Source organism: Capra hircus, chromosome 1, assembly GCF_001704415.2.
Source record: "Capra hircus breed San Clemente chromosome 1, ASM170441v1, whole genome shotgun sequence".
NCBI classification, from domain to species: domain Eukaryota; kingdom Metazoa; phylum Chordata; class Mammalia; order Artiodactyla; family Bovidae; genus Capra; species Capra hircus.
In genome coordinates this window covers 23,589,230-23,608,627 of record NC_030808.1, presented here as the reverse complement: position 1 = coordinate 23,608,627, position 19,398 = coordinate 23,589,230, and the positions used below count along the sequence as shown (strand labels likewise).

At 35.9% G+C, this 19,398-nt stretch overlaps 1 protein-coding gene across 6 annotated transcripts in view; it reads right to left on the bottom strand.

Annotated features, from left to right (window-relative positions):
• Positions 1-19,398, bottom strand: part of ROBO2 (roundabout guidance receptor 2) — a 660,838-nt gene that overhangs the window by 72,505 nt on the left and 568,935 nt on the right. For all 6 annotated transcript variants that reach the window (XM_018053546.1, XM_005674776.3, XM_018053521.1 and 3 more), the window contains exons 15-17: positions 14,837-15,068; positions 11,510-11,634; positions 6,798-6,969 (exon numbers count right to left, since the gene is read on the bottom strand). In XM_018053546.1, coding sequence (XP_017909035.1) covers positions 6,798-6,969; positions 11,510-11,634; positions 14,837-15,068 — 529 coding nt within the window. The remainder of the gene's footprint in view (positions 1-6,797; positions 6,970-11,509; positions 11,635-14,836; positions 15,069-19,398) is intronic.

Sequence of the window (19,398 nt, the reverse complement as noted above, 5' to 3'; positions counted from 1 at the left end):
CTAATTAAGAAAGGGAATACAATTTAAAGAAAAGTTAATACTATGACTTTTTAAATGCTTTTAATATATAAAAGAAAGAACACTTGGAGAATCCAAGAATTTTTAACATCATGACAGAATATTTCATGCACATGTGCCCAGTTGTGTCCAGCTCTGTGCAACCCCATGGACTGTAGCCTGTAGGCTCCACTGTCCATGGGATTTTACACGCAAGATGCTGGAGTGTGATGCCATTTCCTCCTCTAGGGAATCTTTCCTACCATGGGATCAAAACCACATTTCCTGCATCTCCTGCATTGGCAGGTGGATTCTTTCTCACTGAGCCACCTGGGAAGCATATGACTTAATGTTAAATCTCTTTATTTACAATAAGTGGCTTTGTAATAAGAAACAATTTCCCAGATTTTGATAGTATGCTCTATATGCATCATTTTTGAAAATAAACAGAAAAGCATGGGAATGGCACATTTGTTTGTCTCAAACTCTGGACAAGTATTTTAAAAAAATATAAACTCTAGGAAGAATATTTAACAAGCTACAGACAATGACAAATAAAATCAGGGTGAACTGAAGGGATTTGCCTTTTGAAAGAATAAAACAGTCAGGAAAAAAAAAATCTGCCTTCATGAAGCTTTCTAGCCCCTTAAAGAGCTCAATCCATGCAGTGCTAGGGAGCTAGAACCCAAGCTGAAAATCACAATTTTATTTGTAGGAGATGTCAGAGGGCAGCATTCACAGCAGCCGGTGTGACTAAAAAGTAAGGGAGAGATCACGTGAAAAGGCAAAATGGTTGTTTGAGGAGCCCTTACAAATAGCTGAGAAAACAAGAGAAGAGAAAGGCAAAGGAGAAAAGGAAAGATAAACCCACTTGAATGGAGAGTTCCAAAGAATAGCAAGGAGAGATAAAAAAGCCTTCCTCAGCGATCAGTGCAAAGAAATAGAGGAAAACGACAGAATGGGAAAGACAAGAGATCTCTCAAAGAAAATTAGAGATACCAAGGGAACATTCCATGCAAAGATGGGCTCAATAAAGGACAGAAATGGTATGGACCTAACAGAAGTAGACGATATCAAGAGGTGGCAAGAACACACAGAAGAACTGTACAAAAAAGATCTCATGACCCAGATAATCACGAGGGTGTGATCATTCACCTAGAGCCAGACATCCTGGAATGTGATGTCGAGTGGGCCTTAGGAAGTATCACTATGAACAAAGCTAGTGGAGGTGATGGAATTCCAGTTGAGTTATTTCAATCCTAAAAGATGATGTTGTGAAAGTGCCACACTAAATAATGCCAGCAAATCTGGAAAACTCAGCAGTGGTCACAGGACTGACCTGTGAGCTGACCAGTGAAAACTGACTGAAAAGTCAGTTTTCATTCCACTTGCAAAGAAAGGTAATGCCAAAGAATGCTCAGACTACCACACAATTGCTCTCATCTCATGTGCTAGCAAAGTAATGCTCAAAATTCTCCAAGCCAGACTTCAACAGTACATGAACTGTGAAGTTCCAGATGTTCAAGCTGGATTTAGAAAAGGCAGAGTAACCAGAGTTCAAATTGCCAACATCTGCTGGATCATTGAAAAAGCAAGAGAGCTCCAGGAAAACATCTATTTCTCCTTTATTGACTATGCCAAAGCCTTTGACTGTGTGAATCACAATAAACTGTGGAAAATTCAAGAGATAAGATGGGAATACTAGACCACCTGACCTGCCTCCTGAGAAATCTGAATGCAGGTCAGAAAGCAACAGTTAGAACTGGACATGGAACAACAGACTGGTTCCAAACCGGGAAAGGAGTATGTCAAGGCTGTATATTGTCACCCTGCTTGTTTAACTTATATGCAGAGTAAGTACATCATGAGATATGATGAAGCACACACTGAAATCAATATTTCTGGGAATAATATCAATAACCTCATTTACGCAGATAATACCACCCTCATGGCAGAAAGTGAAGAACTAAAGAGCCTCTTGATGAAAATGAGAGAGGAGAGTGACAAAGTTGGCTTAAAGCTCAACATTCAAAAAACTAAGATCATGCATCTGGTTCCATCACTTCATGGCAAATAGACTGGGAAACAACAGAAACAGTGTCAGACTTTATTTTCTTGGGCTCCAAAATCACTTCAGATGGTGACTGCAGTCATGAAATTAAAAGATGCCTGCTCCTTGGAAGAAAAGTTACGACCAACCTAGATAGCATATTAAACAGCAGAGATGTTACTTAACCAACAAAGGTCCATCTAGTCAAAGCTATGATTTTTCCAGTAGTTGTGTTGGATGTGAGAGTTGGACTATAAAGCTGAGCGCCGAAGAATTGATGTGTTTGAAATGTGGTGTTGGAGAAGACTCTTGAGACTCCCTTGGACTGCAAGGAGATCCAACCAGTCCACCCTAAAGGAAATCAGTCTTGAATATGCATTGGAATGACTGATGCTAAAGCTGAAATTCCAATACTTTGGCCACCTGATGCAAAGAGCTGACTCATTTGAAAAGACCCTGATGCTGGGAAAGATTGAAGGCGGGAGGAGAAGGGGACGACAGAGGATGAGATGGTTGGATGGCATCACCGACTCAATGGACATGAGTTTCGGTAAACTCCAGGAGTTGGTGATGGACAGAGAGGCCTTGAGTGTTGCAGTCCATGGGGCTGCAAAGAGTGGGACATGACTGAGCAACTGAACTGCACTGAATTGTTGTTTTAAGTGTTGTGTTAGTTTCTGCTGTACAATGAAGTGACTCTGTCATATGTGTACATATATCCCCTCCCTCTTTGACCTTCTTCCCACCCCACCCTCCCATCCCACCCATCTGGTTTACCACAAAGCATCAAGCTAGGTTCCCTGAGCTATACAGCAGATTGATACATCCACTACGGAGAATAATATAAAGGCTCTTAAAACACTGAAAGTAGAACTACTGCATGATCCCGCAATCCCACTACTGGACATATACCCTGAGAAACCCATAGTAAAAAGGATTCATGCACTCCAATGTTCACTGTAGCACTGACTATTAACAATAGTCAGGATACGGAAGCAATCTAAATGTCTGTCAATAGATGGATGGATAAAGAAGATATGATGCAAATAGAAATAGAATATTACTCAACCATTAAAATGAATGAAATTGGGTCATTTGTAGAGATTTGGATGGACCTAGATCTGTCATACAGAGTGAAGAAAGTCAGAATTTCTATTGGTTTTTATTACATGTATAGAAGTAAAAGGTAAACCAATAGCAAACAAGCTTGAAAGGGAGGAAATGAAATTATATTTTCTAAGATATAATATAGGTCAGTCCTAGAGCAATCATTGGAAGAGTAAGGATATTTAATAGTTCAACAGTGAGTATAAAATATTCTACAGAAAGTTATCTTATACATCCTAAAAAAATTAGCAAATTTGGAAAAGTAAGAACAAATTCAATTAAAAAAAAAAAAGGAAGAGGGCAGCTCTAAGCTACAAAACATTGATGATCACATCAAAGATAATAAATAGTCCAATTAAAAGTGAGGGATTTTCATATTGGATAAAAAATAAAAGCTGAACAATATGTAATTTAAATAATAGAAATGTACATTAAATACAGAGATATAGGAGTTTAAAGGACAGAAAAAATTTTAAAAAACACAAAGATTTATAAAGCTGAAATGGCAACCCACTCCAGTGTTCTTGCCTGGAGAATTCCAGGGGCGTTGGACCCTGGTGGGCTGCCGTCTATGGAGTTGCACAGAGTTGGACACGATTAAAGTGACTTAGCAGCAGCAGCAATAACATCAGAAACAGTTAAGTTCCAAGACAAAAAAATATCATGGACTGCAGCCTACCAGGCTCCTCCATCCATGGGAATTTCCAAGCAAGAGTACTGGAGTGGGTTGCCATTGCTCTCTGTAGCAGCAGCAGGAAATAACGTGGGGCATTTCATAATGAAAAAGCATAAGTTAACTACGACAAAAATACTAATATGTACTTAGTTAAAACAGAGTAGCAAAATACATGAAATAAAAACTTAGAAAGGAGAAAAATACAAATCTATATACTGAATTTTCAGGCTTTCTTATTTATTAAAAACAAATAAACAGAAAATAACTAAGGACCTGAATAATACTACAAACTGATTTGACTGATATTTTTAGAACATTCCATTCTAAATTAGAAAAATAATAATGAACCTAGTTTTTAAATGTACAAGGAACATTAACTAAGGTGAAATTCTGGGCTATAAAATAAAGTATTTAAAAAGCTAAGTTCATGCAAAATATACTTCCTGATATCAGTGAAATTAAATTAGAAATCAACAAAAAGCTATATGGAAAATAGTAAAACATTTGGAAATTTACTAACACATTTCCAAATAACTTCTGCAAAAATCAAGTCTTTACAGAAACTGAAAAATGTTTTCAACTTTATGATAAATGGAAACACAACACACCAAATTTATAAAATTTATCTGAATAAGTGTTCAGAGGAAAATTTAAAACTAAATATTCACAATAAAGCCCCAAATCATTGATTTATTCTCAATCATTTCTATCTTAAGAAGCAACATTAATGTAAACAGAAGAAAGAATATCAGAAATTGCTTAATTAGAAAATAAATAAAACTAACAAAGCCAAAACTTTGTATGTTGAATGTATTAATGAAATTGATAGATCCTTATCAAGATTCAAATTTGAGAGAGGGTGAAAAGAGAGAGAGGGTAGGTGGGCAATGAAAAAGGAGAATAGAGAGAGCATCAATTCACAGTATTTAAGAACAAAAGAGAAGTCATTCCTGCTCATCCTTCAAACATTACAGTTAAAGGTAATACAAAAATAAGGAGATATTGCAAATAAACATTTTTATATAACAAAATAGTTGAAAAATGAAATTTTATAAATCCACTAATAACAATGTAAAAAAACATTAAATACTCCAGAAAAATTTTAACAAAACATATGTTAAGGTCATACACTGAAAACTATAAGATATTGTTGAGGAAAATAAAGATATATAATGGAGAGGTATATCATGTTCTCAGAGAGAAACAAAGACTATTAAAATAGTTAACCTTTTCAATTTGGTGTATAGATTCACTGCATTTTCAATCTCAATTCCAATATAATTTTGTAGAAACTGACATGCTGATTTTGAAAAGTATATGGAAACGCAAAAGGTCTGAAACAGTGAAAGCAATTTTGGAGAAGAAAATGATGCAGTATTCACATTATTTGACTCCAAGACTTTCTATAAGCTATTAGTAATCAAGACAGAGTGGTTTGGCTTATGAAGATATATAAAGAAATGGAATGACATAGAGAATCCGGAATGGATGCACACATAGATAGCTAACTGAGGAAAGGAAAGCTTTTCCAGTGAAATATGCCTGGGTATTTAAATTTTACATATGGAAGCAGATAAACCTCAACCCTCAAACCACACGCAATTTCTTTAAGACAAATTATAGACCTAAGCATACAATCTAAAACTGTAAAACTTCTGGAAAAAAAATATTTGCTCTCTAGATGTAGGACATAGTTTCTTAGAAAGCACTAAACATGAAATACAATTTTGATAAATTACACATCATGTGCAGTTAAAACTTTTGCTCATTCAAAAGATGACATTAAGAAAAGGAATAAGAAAGCCATAGATTGGGAGAAAATATCTGTGAAAAAATCTATGACAGCAAACTTATATCAAAAATGAACAAATAACTTCTCTTAATCAGTAACGAAAGACAAAGGGCATCATTTCTAAAACGCAAAGACTTGGAAATTTTACAAAAGAAAACACGTGAATGGTCAATAAGAACACATGAAGTTGCCCAACATCATTAGTCATCACAGAAAACTAACGTTAAAATGACAGTGAGGGGACTTAAACTCACTGCAGTGACTATAATGACAGATGGCAATATCAAATGTCATTTAGGACGTAGAAAAAGTTGGAGTCATATTCCTTTTGAGTGAGAGTACAAAATTATACAGTATGAAGGAATATTTAAGTTACTTATAAACTCAAATATATCAGTGCTTTTACCCAGAAATTCTACTTCTAGGTCATTCTCCACAAAAAATAAAAACATATATCCTCCTAAAAACTTACACAGTCTCTCAAGAGAAAAACAGAGAAACAAAATATGATACGTTCACACAATTGAATACTGCTCAGAAACAAAATGTATGAATTGCATAATACATATATGTGAGAATCTCAAAAATACTACATTTAGTGAAGGAAGTCAGATACAAAATACTATATTCTGTATAATTCCACTTATATATATTTCAAGAAAAGTCAAACATAATGCATGGTGATAGGGAGCGATTTTCTATAATGATGATAGTAGACTGAACATGGATTTCTTCTTTGGGATAGTTTATTTGGATTACAAAGTTTCTTTTGGCCTGTTTCTGTTTAATTTTTGACATTTCTCTGGCTAAGAGAAAGCATATAAATGTGAAACATAACACCCTTCTTTAATAACTGCCTCATTTCCTACTATATTTCAAAAGCATCAAAATTACAAATGAAACTATTGATTAAAAGTAATTTTCAAACCAACTTGCAGCATTTAAAATCTTAATCATTATTATTTTAAGAAGTTTGTGGATACCCTAAGAGCATGAACAATTGCTAAACTTTTTTGTTAGAAACTCGAGTCATAACTATTTGCCTATATGATGCGTGTATCAGATTACTCATTATTTACCAAATATGCACTGTTGGGATGTAGATTCAAAAAAATAATGCACCTTGTTACCAGTTGACTGATTCTAAAGCGCAGATTATATCGATTGGTACTCACCAATTATTATTGGCTGTGGCTCACTTTTTACTCCAACTCCAGCACTGGTACTGGCTGCAACCTCTACCCGGTACTGAATACCTGGGAATAATCCCCCAATGATTACAGATCGAATGGCTGCATCCACAGTTTTGTTGATGTGGAATCGTGTTTCATTCCCCAGACACCAGATCTATAGAAATGTAAAGTGAATATCAAAAGAATATAAAGTTATCTTTTCTGGTAATTAGTTCATTATAATTGATTGCATTTTTTAATAGTAACCAGTCTATTTTCTAGGCTTATTTGTAAATGACATTTTTGAATGCCTAATTTAGTCTGTTTTTGGAGAAGGTGATGGCACCCCACTCCAGTACTCTTGCCTGGAAAATCCCATGGATGGAGGAGCCTGGTGGGCTGCAGTCCATGGGGTGGCGAAGAGTCAGACACGACTGAGCGACTTCACTTTCACTTTTCACCTTCATGCATTGGAGAAGGAAATGGCAGCCCACTCCAGTGTTCTTGCCTGGAGAATCCCAGGGACGGCAGAGCCTGGTAGGCTGCTGTCTATGTGGTCGCACAGAGTCAGACACGACTGAAGCAACTTAGCAGCAGCAGCAGCATACACATATATTTATGTATATTTGTGTGTGTGCATGTCTGCGCACATGTGTGTGTATTAAAGGAAAAATAAAAGAAACTAAAACATTGCAACATTCCTTTGTATTTTACAAGGAACACTGTACTTGGGACTTCTTTAGTGGTCCACAGGTTGAGTCCATGTTACTACTGGGGAGCCAGGGGCATGGATTTGATCCTAGTCAGGGAACTAAAATCCAGCATGTTATTCAGAGTGGCCAAAAAATCCCCCAAAAACCCTACACACTGAATGCTCACAGAACAATGATTCAATTTCAACACCTCTGCAAAGTCTGGAAAGTGGTCCTTGGTTGCAAAAAGTATTTAGGTATGGATTAAAACACATAAATTCTTCTGGTTAATTCATTTATCAAGATTTACTATGCATATAATCTATTAAAATATGGTGATTATGAGTTGTAGTATTCAAAAGTATATAGGTGCATATCTAAGTAATTTATATTTCATTTAAGAAAATATTAACTTACACAGAAGTAGTTAACAAGATTAACTGACTAAAGTTATAGGTATTGACTGAGATAAAATTAAAGTCAATATTCACATTGACAGTAATAAATCTTAATATTGATCAAAACATATCTACACACACATACACATGCATGAGAATGAACGGAGTGGTGGGAAGTCTTTACACACTGCTGTGAGGGACGCTAAGCTTGCACTTCCAATAAGAATTAAATTTAAAGTCATATTTTCTTTTGGGATGTGAAAATCTGCTTGTAAAATGTGTTGTAAAACACTCTGTGTACACTTATTTCTATTATATAGAATTAACAATCTACATGGGGAGACACGAGGAGGAAAATCCACGATTTGTTTCTGAAATAGGTAAATTAATGATTCTTTTTCTTTAAATTAACATAATGACTTTGAATTTCAGACTTCTTTTAGTCTATGAAGCCTAAGTTACTAATGGAGGAATATTTAACTCTTACCAAAATATACACATTTGTACCAAAACAGGACAAACTCATATGAGTGAGAAAATTTACAATTTATGAAAAATTATCATGTTGTGAAAAAAATAAATATTTAAATAAGTGGCAGCTGAAGATATTTAGTCCTTGATGATACAAAAGTAAAATCCTAAACTAATTAAAGCACAGACACACACACCAAGGTAGATAATTCTTTGCTTTTAAAACAATGTGTCTTAGTTCAGTTTAGTTGCTCAGTCGTGTGACTCTTTGCGACGCCATGAACTGCACCATGCCAGGCCTCCCTGTCCATCACCAACTCCCGGAGTTTACCCAAACTCATGTCCATTGAGTCCCTGATGCCATCCAACCATCTCATCCTCTGCCGTCCCCTCCCTCCCGTCTTCAATCTCTCCCAACATCAGGGTCTTTTCAAATGAGTCAGCTCTTCGCATGAGGTGGCCAAAGTATTGGCGTTTCAGATCAAACATCAGTCCTTCCAATCAACACCCAGGACTGATTTCCTTTAGGATGGACTGGTTGGATCTCCTCGCAGTCCAAGGGACTCTCAAGAGTCTTCTCCAACACCACAGTTCAAAAGCATCAATTCTTTGGCGCTCAGCTTTCTTTACAGTCCAACTCTCACATCCATACATGACTACTGGAAAAACCATAGCCTTGACTAGACGGACCTTTGTTGACAAAGTAATGTCCCTGCTTTTTTTTTTTTTAAATTTATATATTTATTTTTAATTTTAAAATCTTTAATTCTTACATGCGTTCCCAAACATGAACCCCCCTCCCACCTCCCTCCCCATAACATCTCTGTGGGTCATCCCCATGCACCAGCCCCAAGCATGCTGTATCCTGCGTCAGACATAGACTGGCGATTCAATTCTTACATGATAGTATACATGTTAGAATGCCATTCTCCCAAATCATCCCACCCTCTCCCTCTCCCTCTGAGTCCAAAAGTCCCTGCTTTTTAATATGCTGTCTAGGTCGGTCATAACTTTCCTTCCAAGGAATAAGAGTCTTTTAATTTCATGGCTGCAATCACCATCTGCAGTGACTTTGGGGCCCCCCAAAATAAAGTCAGCCACTGTTTCCCCATCTATTTGCCATGAAGTGATGGGACTGGATGCCACGATCTTAGTTTTCTGAACGTTGAGCTTTAAGTCAACATTCCCTCTCCTCTTTCACTTTCATCAAGAGGCTCTTTAGTTCCTCTTCACTTTCTGCCATAAGGGTGGTGTCATCTGCATATCTGAGGTTATTAATATTTCTCCCAGTAATCTTGATTCCAGCTTGTGCTTCATCCAGTATGAATGTATCTTAATGCTTATAAAATTTCAGAATTTATGTAATTATGCTATTATAGAAAGCACTTACTCTTATATTCTTAGACACATTTCTTTATAAAGTGATGGGAATGACTTTAAAATAAATTCTTATGCAAATTCAGTCCATTTGCTTCAGTAACTTAACCATTAACTTAGGAAAACTGTACTTTAACATTCTTTTTTTCCTAGAAGTAATAATGTTTTGAATAAAATCATTCAGCTTAATTTCACATACCAACGATGCATTTCTGGGGTGAGGTGGGGTGTCTAGCTTTCTTTTCTAACAGATCTACTTAGCATATTATTGTCAGAAGTCTACAAATATTTATTAATGGCAAAAAAACATAATTTTGAATTTTCACAAGGTTTAATGATATGTTTTACTCTCCCATGTGGTCTAATCATATCACAATTAATCAGAATCATTTCTCAAAGTTAGACAACTTGTGTTTCTCAAATGATGTCTCTCAAATGATGGTGAAGAAACAATGGATATATTCTGTTTCTAAATAGCAACAAATTCATCTGTTGAAAAATAAAACCTTTCTAAAATTTGTTTTTTCAATGGCTCCTTTTTCTCAGGGCTTCCCTGGTGGCTTAGCTGTAAAGAATCCACCTGCCAATGCAGAAGATGTGGGTTCAATCCCTGGACTGGGAATCCCTGGTGGCTGAGACGGTAAAGAATCCCCCTGCAATATGGGAGACCTGGGTTCAATCCCTGGGTTGGGAAGATCGCTTAGAGGAGGGCGTGGCAGCCCACTCCAGTATTCTTGCCTGGAGAATCCCATGGACAGAGGAGCCTGGAGGGGTCCATGGGGTCGCAAAGAGTCAGACACGACTGAGAGACCAAGTGTATGGCTCTTATCGAGAACTTGGTAAAAGAATTTGGAGTGGGAGATGGTACTTCCTATCTCTATCCCAACACTGCTGCTGCTGCTGCTAAGTCCCTTCAGTCGTGTCCGACTCTGTATGACCCTATAGACAGCAGCCTACCAGACTCCGCCATCCCTGTTATTCTCCAGGCAACACTATAAACCCACAAAGCATCTTTTTTATGAGGAAACGTTTTGAAAATAGCTGCCTAAGGCTTGTGGTCTTCCCTGGTAGCTCAGTGGCAAGAATCCACCTGCAAAAGCCTGCCAATGCTTGTTAATGCAGGAGATAAGAGTTCAATCCCTGGGTTGGGAAGATCCTCTGGAGAAAGAACTGGTAACCCACTCTGGTATTTGCCTGTAGAATCTCATGAACAGAGTACCTGGCTGGCTACAGTCTACGGGATTGCAAAGAGTCAGAGGAACACCACTTAGTAACTAAACAACATAATCCCATTACACAGAAATCTAACAAAAATAAAGACAGTTTCTAGGATAGGGCTTCATTATCTATCCTTTACTCCATCTTTGTAAATTCCTGAGGATCTGCAACCACATTATATATATATTATATATAAAAATTTATTTATATATATAATATATATAATAACCACTGCACTATTAATATATATATATTTATATATATAAATATATAATACACACACACACACACACACACACATATATATATATATATATATATATAAAATAACCATTGCACTATTATGGTTTACTTGTCCAAATAAGTTTGTGTTATTTGTGAGCCTGGATTTAGGTTCTATGAATTCTGTACATTTGCTTCTTTACGAGTCACACAAACATATATTTCTTTACACTCAAACTCAGTAAGAGGGCCACCAGAAATACTCCCCATCCACATGACCTTGAGACTTCTTTAGGAAGTTTTATCTGTGAACCTTCCTTCTTCATCCAGGCCTTACCTTGTATTCCTGGATAATTCCATTCTGATGATCTGGAGGAGGAGGATCCCAGGAAACACTAATACTTGTGCTATTGTGGCTTCCAACAGTCAGCACAGTGACAGATTGTGGAGGCGCACTTGGGGCTGCAGAATAAGTCATTAGAATAAAGACAAATTGTAAGTCTTAATGTGCATTAATGCTGCTTACAGAATATGAATATAAAGACAAAATGCAGAGGGTCTTGTTTCTAGTAGTTCTGAATGAACAGTGAGTGTTTTTAAAAAATCCTTTAAATATAATGGATAGATTTAAAGCAAATAAAACAGCTACAGTGATACGTCCTCAACAATAAATTTAACACTTAACATTCGAATTTCTGTCTCCTATATGCCTAGAACTAAGGTAAGAGTAAGATTTAATTTTCACAATAAAAATAACATTCTCACAAACAAAATTCACAGGAAATAAAAAAACAACCCAGCTTAGTCTTACAGATAAGGAAAAGGAAGGCTATTATAATAGACTTATCTAAGTTAAACAGTGAGGGAAAACTTGAACCAGATATGTCTGATTTTAGAATGTTGACTCTTTTGACTCTAATAGGCTCCTCTTTTGTAAAACAAACAAGCAAGCAAAACAACAACAACAAAAATACTGCTATCAAAAGTATTCTGAGAGGATGCATTCCAAAATTTCACCAGCCATTATTTCTGAGTAGTAGTATTACTGACTATCTTTTTGTTTTCTTTTGGTTTGTGTTTTACACATAAAAACAGAAACATAGATATAAATTTCACCAACACAGAGAAAAGACAGTTTTGTTTTCATAATGAGAAATATAATTGATTGCTGTAAACTGATGCATAATTTAAGATTTGAAACTTATTTTACATTGATGGGCAAGGAACTCGGAAGATATTAATGAAAACAGTTCATGTTGGATCAAATGTGAAATGGACAGATTTTAATTTCCTACAATTCTCTTCCTTTATGGTTTTTCCCATAACTAATTATAATTATACAAAGAAAAGATGAATATGAAATAATTCTTGATTTTGGACAGTAGTAGTATCTCCTATCCAGTGTATTTGAGAGCTAAGTCATACTAATTTTCCTGGAAAACATCAATTCTCAGTATAACTGAGTTTAAGCCAACAGGTGAAAAAGCAAATCAAAGTACTAACCCTTGAAGCAAAAGTCATATAATTTTGAGGTATGAAAGAATTTTTACATATAAGATTAATGTTTTCATAACTACATAATTTAGTTATTTGAAAATGTGTACACTTCAATCATAAAAGATATTTAAAAGCTTACCAATAAAGTTTCCCATGTTTGATAAATTATCACAACACATTTCACTGAAGTATGGTGCATGCAGAAAACACACAGAGACACGTCACCACAATACTGCTCTTTATTACTCCTCTATGTGATAATGCTGGTCTGAAATGTGGCACAATGACATAAATCCAACTGTTTGCCTAGTGGTTTTGTAGTCATTAGGTAGACTTTATTGAAAAGTAACACTTTGGAGAACTGGTTTCTCATTTCCCTTACTGCTGGCGTGGCGAGAACACGGTGCCTATTTCCTGACAGGTCAATTATTACACAGATGTGAAAGAACCCACTCATCGTTCCCAGACACAGCCCAGCTGAGCCCCATTTGTTCCCTTCAGAAGCCGCAGAAAGAGGAGATGAACGTAAATCTAACTGTGACAAATGTCTGTTCTGGAGAAAAAGTCTAACTGCAGTGAAACTGATTTTTGGAAGTGTGCTTCAAACACAGCATTCTGCATGAAATTTACCCACCCCACTCATTACTTTATACATTTTCCACATAAAGCAATATTTAATGGGAGACAAAGATCCTATTATTAATTTTTAGTAATTTTTTCTTTATAAATCCTAAAGGTCAATTAATGATGCCTTTAAAAATATGCACTTCTGCCCATGTCAGTATATCACACTGTAAACCAATGTGAAGATAACCTTTCTCTGTATTGCTAATTATAAGATATATATATAATTTAAAGGCTCTTTGGTTGGAGATGTACATCTATATGCTAGCATGAACAATCTACACATATTTTCTTAAGGCTGCTTTTATACTGATTCACATAAAATATGATTAGAAAAAAAGCTTTTTACATAAAAATTGGCAGAGAAGCAGAAAAGATGGGGATTTATTATACTTTGGATATGACTTTTTGTACTTTGATGATACCATTTATTGTCAACTTCTAGTTTAGGAAAGGGGAAACTAGAAAATGGACTAGTTGAGACTATATTAATTTTATGTCCATCGCAGATTGATTTTAAACCATCTGCAACAAGAAAAGTTACCAAGGGGAAATGAAGAGGGGACATCATTAAGAAGAATGCTATTGCAAACATTCAAATGGCCTTCCGGATTAGAAATTATGAATCCGACTGGCACAGCTCATAGGGAAAGAGGGTTATAAAAGGCAATGTCATGCTTTACTACACCAACAACAGAGGAGAGACAAAGAACAGCCTGTGTACTTGAGTTTCCATTAGCCTGTCCTTTAATGAAGCCAAATGAGCTAAAGCCATGTGTGAAAACAAAAAGGGAAAGTATTACAATCAAATTTCAGTGTATAGACAAACAAGAGTTGAAGCTAATGTTTCCTTAAGAAAAATTCAAACTACTTGAATGTCAGTTTGTAACCAAACAGGACCCTATGGTGCCTTCCTGGGACATGTCTTCCCCCTTATCCTCTGCTTTAGTCCCCCTCTCTGAAGTACCAATAACAGTATTTGATGCATATTTCCTGAGTTGTTTTACAGATGTGGAAAAGCTCCCACAAAATGGAAGATGTTAACTGCTTGAGGACCATGAGCACACAGCCCCAGGACTACTGGAATCTAAGGACTGTTATTATTAACCCCTGTGATTCCACCCTATTACCTCACCATCAGCCAATAAGAGAACTGTGTGTGAGCTGATCACAGACCCTTCGACTTCCCACCACTCATATCTGGCTTTATGCTTTGCTGAAACCTTTTGAGGAGGTCAGGGCTTTTTAAGGCATAAGCCACCTATCTCCTTGCACAGCCCTGCAATAAACCTTTCTCTGCTCTGAACTCCAACATTTTGGTGTTTGGCCTCACTGTGCACCAGGCACACAAACCTGCACTAAAATTTTTGAGTTGTTAGATTCTATGAACTTCTCAGAATAAAAGAAGAACAACGACACTTCTCGGGTTCACTTTCAGAATTCTCTGTTGGTACTCTTCTAAGGAAGATGATAAAACTAGAGCTTCAACAGAAGTTGATCTCATGGTTTAAGGTTGGTTCATGCTAGAAATCTGAATACTGACCTTCTTCAGTAGTACGAACTGTTTTAGATTCACTGTCCATTCCTTGGAACTCATTGAAATATGGTCGAACTTTAATTTCGTAAGTCACCCCCTTTTTCAGATTGACTAAGACAGCACTTCTCTCAGCCGGGACTTTGGCATCTAAATTCTGCCATGTTGTTGTAGCCTGCAGGCCTGAAGTCTGACGGTACATCACTCGGTAGCCTTGAATAAACTGGGGTTGGCGATCAACCTGCAAGACAAAGCAAAAAGCTTTTGAAACCAAATAGAAGTGTCCGACCAATGCCATGTCTTTCTAATTCATCACCCTGCTTCCAATATCCTCTTTCAGTTCTGAGTTCACATGATTCCAAGTTGTTACTTCCAAAATGAAGAGCGGAACTACATTATCCCCTGTTTAAAATACTTCATGGTAGGTAAGTTACTCAATTAATTCAAATTCTTTGGATTAGCACAAAGTCCTGTCAATATTTCTAGCTTTGTCATCTATCTGTTTGTCCTTCTACTGTATTTAACAATTCTCGTTTTCGTGGTTTTATATGTAGTGTGCAATTTGTCAGTAATCTCTATTATCACCTCTTGTTCATTCACTAATACCTTTACTCACTCAATCATTTTCTGAGTTCCTATTAAGAGGTGCCAGTTATTCTGTTAAACTCTGAGGATAAAAATGGAGAATGAAAGGAGAGTCAGTCCCTGGCCTCCTGGTGCATAGAGTTCGGGTAGAAGGTAGAAATTATCTCATGATCACTCAAACAATGGGCAAGTTACATTCATAACAAACAAATATGATGTTTGTTATGATGTTATGAATGAGATGCACTAGCAGATAAGAAAGCCTAGAGTGGAAAGGAAGTTGATGGATCAGGGAGACAGTTTCCCAGAAGAAGAACAAGTGTTGAGATCTGCATGGAAAGAAAGATTTACACAGAGGAAGAAAAGTAGGAACAGCACGTGTAAAATTCCTGTGGCTGCAGGAAGCATATAAAAGAGACTCAGAGTTGTGGAGCTAGAGCTCCTGTTTTAAAAGCATATGGAAAATTTATAGTGATTAACAAATATTAAATAAAAGACATTTATTAAGTTAACAACTTCAAGGTCCTCCAACAGTCCCACTGTTAGCACAATTTAACAGCTTTCTTGATTCTTTCATTCGAGGAATGGAGGATAAAGAGCTATTTTTAATAAAAATCTGAAAATTTGAACCTGAAAACTAATATCAAAAATCAAAAAAGCAAGTTCCTGTTTTACATTTATTGAACACTTTTTATTGGAGTTTTATCACCGTTTCATTTCAGGGAGAAAAGGACTTTTAGCTTTTTCAACATTTGAATGTCCTGCTAATTTTTAGAAATGCTTGACTTAAATATAACTATCACAGCACCTTCTTCAATTAATATTCCATATACTATAGTTTAATAGCCATATTCTAAGAAGTCTTTAACTTGACATATTTCATTGTCAAATAAAATGTAAAATTCAATGGAGATGAGATGGAGTAACCCTACTTTAGGAAGGCTGAGAAAAAAGAGAAAATAAAGAAGGTGATGATGGAAATTGCTATTTCAGTTTTTTAAAAAAGTCTGTGTCCAACTGTTAACACATAATAACACAAATGATACTCTTTCATGTAATAGTTTCTGGCATTTCTTTATTAGTTGCAGCATTTTAAAATATTTTTAAGTGAAGACAGAAAATGTACAAATATAGAACCTCAATCAAAATACAGCAAGACAAAGGGTTATGTCTTTGGTATGTAAAATGTCCATGCTAGAAAAATCTGTAAAGTTGGATTTGCGTGAGCATGTGTGTTTCTGCTACTGCTAAGTTGCTTCAGTCTAAGTATAGCTAATTCTGGTTTCACAGATGAGTCTCAACAAGTATGAATTCCTTCACCCACATGACAGCTTTCTAACTCTTAAAGATTTGTGGAATTAGTACTATACTTGTATGAGGCTATGTCAAAGAAAAGTAAGCTCAGTTCTGATACCAAAGCTCACGATCTTTGAATCCTCATCCATGCTACCAGTTTGTGTTCATATCAAAGTACATATTTATCGAAAAGCAGTTCTCTTGACATTATAAAACAAGGAAACTAAAATGCAGAAAGCTAAATTTATGAGAGACAAAGAGAGATGCCTTTCATCATAACTGTCAATGTTCAAAAAATATCCCTGAGGCATATGTTAAAACAACATTAAGCTTGCATTTTATAAACTTCTCTGCATTCACTTTAAGGGAATTTATATACTGAAAGAAAGACATAACTCACAATAATAGCTTGTTAATACTGAAAGAAGCAAGCTGTGTTTTTAAGAAGAACATTAAGCAGCTGTTTCTAGATGAAGGGAGTCTGTAAATCAGGGTAAATTGGTTTTATCCATGTTTGGTTTTCATTAATTAAGTGTTTTAGGATTTTATGAAGCTAATGTTTACCGCACAACATTGCTTTGCTCACTTCAGTGTATACTGCCTTCACTGTTGTAATGGCCTACTTAATAGCTAAATACTTTAGCTTGATTTTGTGTGGGTGCTATACATACATGCTCTATATTCTTTTCACAAGGAAAGTTTGTTGTTACAGGTGAATGCAAAAATGAAAATGCTGCACATCACCTGTTTAAAAACAGGTGAGATTTTAATGAATACATGTTCTACACCACTGATTTTGGTGAACCTTTTGACAAGTGATCACTTTCAAGTTAAACCATATGCTTGTCACTAGTTTTATTAACATTCTAATTAAAAGAAGGAAGATTTTCTTTTAGAGTCTATTATAATTGCGACGGGATTGCTAGGTGGCTCAGTGGTAAAGAATCTGCCTGCAATTCAGGAGATGCAGGAGAATAAGGGTTGGATCCCTGGGTCAGGAAGATCCCCTGGAAGAGGAAATGGCAACTCACTCGAGTATTCTCACTCTGTCTATGGGAAAATCCCACGGACAGAGGAGCCTGGTGGGCCACAGAACGTGGGCTTGCAAAGAGTGAGACGTGACTGAGCACTCACACACACACAAACCATCTCCGTAATCAGAGTTTGGCCACAAAACCACGGGTTTACTACATTTAAAAAAAATCGGTAATTTCTGAAATCTGAATAAAAGAGTATTGTCTTGGGAACATGTGAAGAGAGTCTCGATATTCAGGTCATAAGATCTCAATTGAGTGACGGTTTAGCTTTTTAAACGTTTTGAGTCTCAGTTTACTTAATTTTAAGTTTTAGAGCTGCACAATGATAGAGCATTGTTATGTAAGGGATATACTAAAAAAGGGAGTCCATTCATGGCCCTCAAATCTGCACATTCATTAAAAGATTAAATGCAGATACTTAATATCTATCATTTCAATTTTAAAAATTCCATTTACACTGAAAATTCAGAGTGAATTTCCTTTGGTGGGTTTAGCCTGCTGAGTAACAGATCTGGGTTTAACTGAGTTCTGAGATTTTAGTTCGCCAAAGCACTCTTTCAACTCCAGTAGCAGTGACATTTAAGGGGCAAGAGACCTGTAATTCTTGTCCTTGAATAACAACAAAACACTCACACACACAAACTAGAATAATGACTTTAAAGTAAGAGATTTATTGCTTTTTTTGTGAAACAGTCGTTTTCATCATTTTTACCCACCCTCATTATAAGAGCAGTCATTTTAGAAAGTAGCCTTTGTTAAATTTTGTTGGTTTGAGATTAGACATGTGGGGCAGGCAGATAGTTTTTCCTGTCCAAACGTCCTGTGTGTTTGGTAACAGAATCCTGCCAACTATTGACAAACTACATCAGCTGACCCCTAATTGAAATACATGGGCTGGGGAATATAATTCTTTCCTCAGACATCAACATGCCTGAAACCTAAGTACTAACAATGTGATAATTCACAGCACATATACATTTAGCAAGTTGAAAATATGCCGTGAAATATTTGGTTATAATTTCTTTGGCCACAGATCCACTCTCCAGTCTAACTTTATTTCACTAAATTTACTTCTCAAATACATACTTACCTTATGTGTAAATACAAATTCATTGAGAATTTGTGATATAGTCAAACACTTTCTTTCTTAAAATAAAAAAATTAAAATGTATGAAGACACTGATTTGATCATTCAATGGACAGTTACTGAAACAGAATTTCATAATAAATGTTCTGCTCTGAGAAAAACAGAAGTGAAAACTTGAACTTTGGACTCACAAAACTCAAGCTCATGAGGGAGAGATATGTAGACTAGTAATAACACGTTTCTTGGGATATAAAGATGAATATGACAAGGTCCCTCTCCTGGAAGCACCCAGACTACTGACGTGCAATTTTGAGCTACTTTGATTGATTCTTTTAAACTCTGTGACTTTTAAAGTGATTAACTTCAAAAACATAATGACTTTGATTCTTTACCCAAATAATTTCCACATTTAGAAGCAGCTTAAAAAAGCAACCCTTTAAAACTCAGAATAAAGCAGAGAAGATTTTTGTCAGGGGAGAATGAGGAAAAATCTGGTGTTAAAAATACAAGCATTTCTTTGGTTTTATTACTGAAGAGTTTTGTATTGAGCCAAAGCTACAGAAAGA